At 29.5% G+C, this 7,162-nt stretch overlaps 1 protein-coding gene across 1 annotated transcript; it reads left to right on the forward strand.

The window, feature by feature from the left end:
* Positions 1–1,518: 1,518 nt before the first annotated feature.
* On the forward strand, positions 1,519–7,162 carry LOC145188097 (potassium/sodium hyperpolarization-activated cyclic nucleotide-gated channel 1-like). Its single transcript, XM_090075150.1, has 9 exons — positions 1,519–2,926; positions 3,191–3,463; positions 3,858–4,077; positions 4,398–4,547; positions 4,719–4,937; positions 5,297–5,446; positions 5,612–5,852; positions 6,435–6,607; positions 6,743–7,162. Exons 1-9 carry the CDS (start codon positions 2,541–2,543, stop codon positions 7,046–7,048), a joined length of 2,118 nt encoding a protein of 705 aa, XP_089931276.1. The 5' UTR covers positions 1,519–2,540; the 3' UTR covers positions 7,049–7,162.

The raw sequence follows: 7,162 nt of genomic DNA on the forward strand, positions 1-7,162 counted from the left end.
ACGTGTCAACAATCCAAAAAAAAATTGACATTTTCAATGATACGATACCAATGCTCGCTTCTTTTCCTTAGTTTACACCGAGGGAAGCAATTTCTTACAGACATGAGGCAGCTCTTGTATAAGGCACATGGCCTACAGTTGAGACTTAAGAATGTTTCTATGTAGTTTTTGAAGCAGCTAAAAGTTTTATTTAAAAAGTTTTATTTGTAATTAAATATTTAAATTTCTTTATAATATTAAAAGCGTTTAAAGTGAAATCGCCTGTTGTTTTGATAACTTGATTTATTGTTTTAAGCTAAAGACGTCAGTAACTTTACTGTTCTTATAAAAAAAACCATGTAGATACAACCTATTAATAAATGCGGGCAGAAAGTCGTCGCATTATTAATCAGTTTTTTCTGTTCACTTTTCTTGCCAGTTTTATCATCAGCCCATGAAAAAAGTTTGTTAAATAACTCGCCTAATAAAGCTGGTATTACTCACTAAGCAGAGGCAACACTGTTTGGTAAGTAAATCAAGCGTTGTTCAGCTAAACCTTTTATAAGCACGAAAAAGTATTAAAAATTGCTTTCATGCATTTTTAAAGATTTTACTGCAAAATAAAATGCGTCATGAAAGTCAGAAAAATAATTTAATTATATTTAGAATTGCCTTTGGAGATGTCAAATAACAATTTAAAAAAATAGTCCTTTTTGAAAATGAAAATTCGTTTTCAGCTAATAACAACATTCTAGACTAACTACACAACAAGAGACATCATACAAAGTGTCTTGTTAACATTAAAAAGCTGTAATGGCTGTTCTTATCTATTTACTCATTGATAAACTGTGATAAAATCTGAAACAAAGTATAAACAACAGAAGAATTTATTGCTTTGTTTCAGCAGAGAACAAAGTACCGTTTTGATAAGTAGCTGTTACACCTGTCGTAAGCAAAAGAGTTTTTGAATTCAACAACTCACCACCGATTTGACGGTCTAGGACAACTGAAAAATCCATTCTAATTATTAAATCAAGTACCGATGAATCGGTCTTCCTAACGTCATCTTTTAAAAAATTCAAATCGTGAAGAAGTTAATTTAGGTTTATTGGAAACTTAGTAATTACTACTTGTAATTAGTAGGTTGTAGCGACTATTCATGCTCTTGCTTATGATTTTATGTTACGTGCTGGTTTTTAAGTTAGATTACTTGCGTCGTTTTCTTTCTTCTTTTTTTTTTTTTTCTTTATAATTTATTCTTCAATTCTGTTTATCCTATAATTTATTCTTTAATTCTAGATATATATATATATATATATATATATATACATATATTATGCTCTTTATTTATTCTTCATGACCGAGAGTATGTTCGAGATATTGATCTTTTTTTTTTTCTTTAAAGTTAAAGTACCGCCCCTAAAGTATTTCATCAAAATAACAGTAGAAAACAACTGTTATAATTTTCATTTAATTATTTATTCTTTGTATTATTTTTATTATTCGCTTTTTTTTTTAAACTTTTGGTTTAATCTCAACAGTTCGAATTACAACTACAGTTTAGAAAGAATAAAATCCATTACAGCCTACATTTATGCCGGCATGCAATCCTTGTATGCTGATGAAGAAAAATGAAGTTAAATTTTTTTCTTACTTTTATGTGGTTATGAATTGCTGTGCCTTCGCAAATAATGAGATATTGTACAACCTTCACGAAAGAGGAAAACTGAAGAGAACGACACCAAATAGTTGAATTTCTATCGAGAAATGTTTTGTTATGAAACGACTTTATATTAAAGTATAGTAAATCAAAATAAACATAATTAATTACAAAGAAATAATTGGATTTTTTTTTTTTTTGGTTCCAATAAACGTGTTTCAGATATGGGATTAGAGAAAAGGTTAATATGCAAAGAAGAATATGATTGTTGCAAATATGTAGAAAAATATGTAGAAAAGTATTTAGAATGAAATGTTTAAAATTTAAAGTCAAAAATATGTAAATAAAGCAAAATCGAAAATGATTTTGCCAAAAACTAGCCGCTAAGAAGAATGTGGAAGAAATTAACGGAGCTAATAAGAAAATATTGAGATAAAGCTTGAAAGTTAGTAATAAATGGGAAGGTTTTTTAAGAATATTGCTTTAGTTGTGGGTAAGTTAGTATTTAGATTTGTAAAAGTTCGTATACACGTTAATGAGCGAATACCATTCGATGTTACAGGTTGCTATAAACAATCACATCGATCCGTAGTTGGCTTTTATATTAATTTGTAATATAAACTACAGTTCGAGTTAGGGATAAATCTGTAATTCACCATCTGTTCCAAATATTTGCCATTGAAAAGATATTGTGATGGCAAATTGAAAAAAAGAGAAAATTTATTTAAAATTAGTCTTATGCAAGAACGTTTTCCAAAATATTTTTTATTTGTTTTATGATTCATATTAATTACTGGCTTAACTTCAGTATTTCATACTAATATTTTGTAATTATGTCAGTTTTATCAATTTTATAATTTCCTAAAATGAATCGCATAAAATATTAGACCGAAGACTGAAGATGTATAATCAAGGAAGTATCAAAGAAAATTTGATAAAAAAAGAAGTTGAGAGAAGACGTATTGTTGAAGATGATAATAAACTAGTTGAAGAATGTAACAGCAAAGCAGATGATATTCCGTTACATCTTATGGATGATTTTTTAGGAGCAATGTTGTTTCCTCATTTTGACAAGAAGCCAGAGAAGCATTTCATAAGTTTTGCAAAACAGCCAAAACATCAATTTCATAAAGAAAAAAATACATCAGCAGGCCTTATCAGGGAGTTATTTTGCCCTGCTCACACGTCACAAACTATAAAGTTTTTTGGGGGAAAATTCGCGATGGAATATGAAAGAGAAAGATCGAAGAACTCAGGATTTGTTATACATCCGTGGAGTAAACTAAGGTAAGGAAAATAAAAATTAGAGATTGGTTTCTTTTTTGTCTTCGCAAAAAAAAAGATTGTCAAAGATCTTTTCTAACTAAAGAATTTATTACATATCTTTTTATAATATTATGTTAATATAAGATTATTTATATATAATTCAAAATTAATCTTGTAGACAAAAAAAAAAATTAAAATGAAACCTTGTGAACAGTTTTAGTACAAGCGTCATCATGTCAATCCATAAAAGTTTATTCGTATTTAAAAGCAAATTAATTTTTTTAGACAATATTGGGACTTGCTTATAATGTCAATGCTTGTTGTTAACATGTTTGTTCTTCCTTTGGATATAAGTTTTTTCTCTCACAACGCCGAAAAGTTCACCAGTACGAAAAGCATCAACAATAGCACTAACGATCTTAGCGATACATTTGTTGGCTTTCATATTGCTTCTGACGTAGTGTGTCTAATAGATATCCTTATGAACTTCAGGACCGGATACCGAGCAAGTCCGGAAAAAAGTGATTTTCAACTCAACGGGAAAAAAATTGCCAATCAGTAAGTACAAGTACAGTAAATACAAGTACAATAAGTACAGCAGTAGTACAAGGGTTGTCGATAGGAAAAATGCTCTCTCGGATAAAAAAAGATTATGCAAGATTTATTACAAAAATGGACACACAAAAAAACTTCATCAAAGCCTCAATCAAAATTTCGCTTTTCATTTTTTTTTAAAAAAAAAAAAAGAATCAAAACCAAAAAAATAAATTTTTATTTTTTAATGACTGACTATTTACCTAAACTCCCCCAAACAGCTCCGATTTACCTAAACTCCCCCCAAACAGCCCCGATTAAATTATCAAAGTGAACTAAGTATCTGTAGTAACCATTATTATTAATATAACAGTTTCTTATTAAGTTGCATTTAAAAGTGAGTACTTTTCATTTTTAGCTACTTTAAGACGTGGTTTGCCATCGATGTTATAAGTACTCTGCCATTACATTTTATCCTTATGTTGTCAGTGGGAGATCGAAAGAGCGGAGACGATGTCAACTTTGGTTTAAAGGGCGCGTCAAGGGTTTTCAAAGTCTTAAAAGTGTCAAAGTTACTTAATTTGCTGAAACTTCTTCGACTTTCAAGAATTATTAGATACGTCTCGCAATATGAAGAAGTACGATTAGTTTTTAAAAAGTTGCTTTTATGTTAATAAGAAGATTCTTAGTTTAGTTTCTAATTTAAAAAAAAATGTTTTTGATCTACATGATGTTTATCAATCTTGGTTCTGTTTTTTATATGTGCCTATCAATGATAATTAGTTTTTTTTCTCTGGAACAAAAATTTTCGACGTAATTATTTCTTTTTGGAACTCATTTCCAGATTATTTTTGAAAAAAGTTCAGTTTTTCTTAATCGAATTGGTTTTCATAGTGTTTTAAAGAATGTTGTAAGATATTTACAGTGGTTGAAAGTTTGCTCTTGTCTATCCTTTCAGGTTTATTGTTGGACAGCTGGCTTCATGCGTTACCTCAAGCTTGTTAGCATGATGCTGTTAGTTGCACATTGGAACTGCTGCCTACATTTTCTTGTGCCGATGTTGCAGGAGTTTCCCGAACATTGCTGGGTTAGATTGGCTAACTTAGAGGTGGTTCATTTGCACACAATTTATTATCTAAATTTTTAGGTTATGCAAATGATTAATAAATTCTTTTCCGTTTCTAATTGATCGAACTTGTTAAATTTAACTTTTTGTTTAAACGAAAGACAAAATATTTTAAAAATGATTTGATATTATGTATTACTAAATAATTTTTAGTATAGCCCCTGGTACACGCAATACGGTTGGGCTTTGTTTGCTACTTTATCGCACATGCTGAGTACTGGGTACGGGCGTTCTAATCCAATAATCCTTTCAGAGGCAATCGTTATTATTTTCTCGATGATCACTGGTGCAACGTTTTATGCACTATTTATTGCTCACTCTATGGCTTACATTGCTCAAACCGAATCTTCAAAAAGTTCTTATCAGGAAAGGGTGAGATTATTAAAATTATTTTTTTAAATAGAACTTTTATAAAAGCGATTTTTTTTCTTGGAGGATGTCGAGAAATCGAAGGGTAACGTATAAAAAAAGACGACACAGTATATAATTTTACCTGTGGGTGGATAATCAATGTGTTTTTTAAAAATTTCTTTCAAACTAATATCAAATTGAAAAATTTAATTAATTTTAATAAATTTAAAAAAATCTTCATAGTATTAATAGGTTTTTACGAATTTTGATAACTTTGAATTGAATATGAGTATGAAGAGAAGGGTGGGAGGGGGAAGGGCACCCTAATTAGTATGAAATCAAGATTTTCTAATAATGGTTGTAGCAGTTTTAATTCATAGTATCGACAAATCAAAGAGTATATGATATTCCGAAACTTACCAGTTAACCTGCAGGAGAGAGTGTCAAATTATTTTGAGCAGAAGTATCATCATGGACGCTTTTTTGACGAAGAAATGGTTTTATCACAGATATCGCCTCCTTTGAGAAACGTGAGTGGTTATAAATATAAAATGTTTATCTTAAAAACAAGTTAACCGCATGTCAACTTTTTTTTAATAAGAGAGCGATTTACTAATTATATATATATTTGGTCATTTTAAATGAAAAACTATTTGACGTTGTATTGTGTTATAGTGTAAATAAATTTTTTATAGGAGATCATCAGCTACTCATGCAGAGATCTTGTTAAAAACGTGTCTTTTTTCAAAGTTGGTTCACCAGAGTTTACATCTGCAGTTCTTCGTAAACTATCATTTGACGTTTATTTAAGCGGTGATGTAATTTACAAGGAAGGAAATCCGGCAGCCGAAATGTTCTTTATACGAAAAGGAAAAGTAGAAATTACTGTTACCGGTAAATTTGTCGAGATTCTTAATCCTGGAGATCATTTTGGAGGTAAAAAAACAATCAAAAAGATTCTTTTAAAATGCTTCTTATATTTAATTTGGTGTTGAAATTTTAAAAGGTAATTAATTGTTTTCTTCAAATTAAAAAAGAAACAAATCAAATTTTTCAAAAATAAAAACTTACTAATATCTGGTTTCCTAAGAGAATTACAACCGGTTTTAAAAATACACTTTCCACTGTCTAGTTTTTACTCTGTGCATTACAAAATTGGTTAGTTTATTAGTAATTAAATTAACCTGTTTTTAAAAATGATAATTAGTTTATAACAATTTAATTAGAACTTATGCTAAAAGTAATATTTTAAATGTCTGTTAAATTGCGGCGTGTATTTTCTTTTGTAAAATAAGGTAAACCACATCAGTGAACAACGCAAAAGTTTGAACCTTTAACCACTTAACCTTAACAGTGATTTAAACCTTAACAGTGATTAAAAGTTATCAGTGATTTAAAGTAGAATTATTACTATTTTTTTTAATGTAACAAAAAGGTTTAATGCATGAAAAAAATATTATTTATATTAAATTATATTTACAAAAATACCGCTTTCTGTAAGAGTTTTTTTATACGTAGAAATTAGCTTGCTAACAAACACACGCCGGGTAGTGAGTGCCGTAGCCATGACTACTTGCGAGATGTTTACCCTGGAAGCAAGTGATTTAAGGAAACTTTTAGATGAGTACCCTGAGATGAAATCAATTATAGAACATGCAGTCATACAAAGAATTATTCATATAATGAAGGAGGTAAATTGATGTTCACAAATGTACCCACGAACAACATATTTACAAATAACAGTAATTCATTTCTCTATCTGACAGTGGTATTTATCAACAACTACACTTAGATTAAATTTTTTTTATGGTATTTATTTGATTTAGAGTCATCTTCCCACTTACGATGAACTAAGCCAAGATAAAGAATTTCAGAATGTGTCCGAAACTAACGAGCAGTCAATATTGAACAAAAGGGACACCAATAGCAGTGGTCTTCAAAAAAGAAAAGAAAATCGCATGATTTCCGATGCCTTAATTGCATTAGGAGGTAATACTCAGAGTGACGAAGAATCAGAAGAAAAAGGTTACATTGATATTGGCGAAAAAGTAAGGATTGCAATAACGAAACACAGAGAAAAACATAAAGACTGCTTTTTATGCAAAGATTGCAATAAGTGTTTTGCTAATTAAAAAATGGGATTAAAACTTATGACAGTGTTGAAGAAATTGTGTGCATTGCAATAATGTATGTGGAAACGCGAAATTGTAACATTTTTACATTTATTAAAGGCAAAAAACTTTTGA

This window comes from Hydra viridissima, unplaced genomic scaffold (genome assembly GCF_058129835.1).
Source record: "Hydra viridissima isolate aposymbiotic clone 2 unplaced genomic scaffold, HvirCarnegie_v1 scaffold_1, whole genome shotgun sequence".
NCBI classification, from domain to species: domain Eukaryota; kingdom Metazoa; phylum Cnidaria; class Hydrozoa; order Anthoathecata; family Hydridae; genus Hydra; species Hydra viridissima.

Excerpts from the sequence above, each read along its gene's own strand:
- LOC145188097 (XM_090075150.1), top strand. The coding sequence starts at position 2,541 with ATGTATAATCAAGGAAGTATCAAAGAAAATTTGATAAAAAAAGAAGTT. Across the intron at positions 2,927-3,190 it reads CATCCGTGGAGTAAACTAAG|ACAATATTGGGACTTGCTTA; the intron begins GTAAGGAAAATA and ends TAATTTTTTTAG. Across the intron at positions 5,447-5,611 it reads TATCGCCTCCTTTGAGAAAC|GAGATCATCAGCTACTCATG; the intron begins GTGAGTGGTTAT and ends AATTTTTTATAG.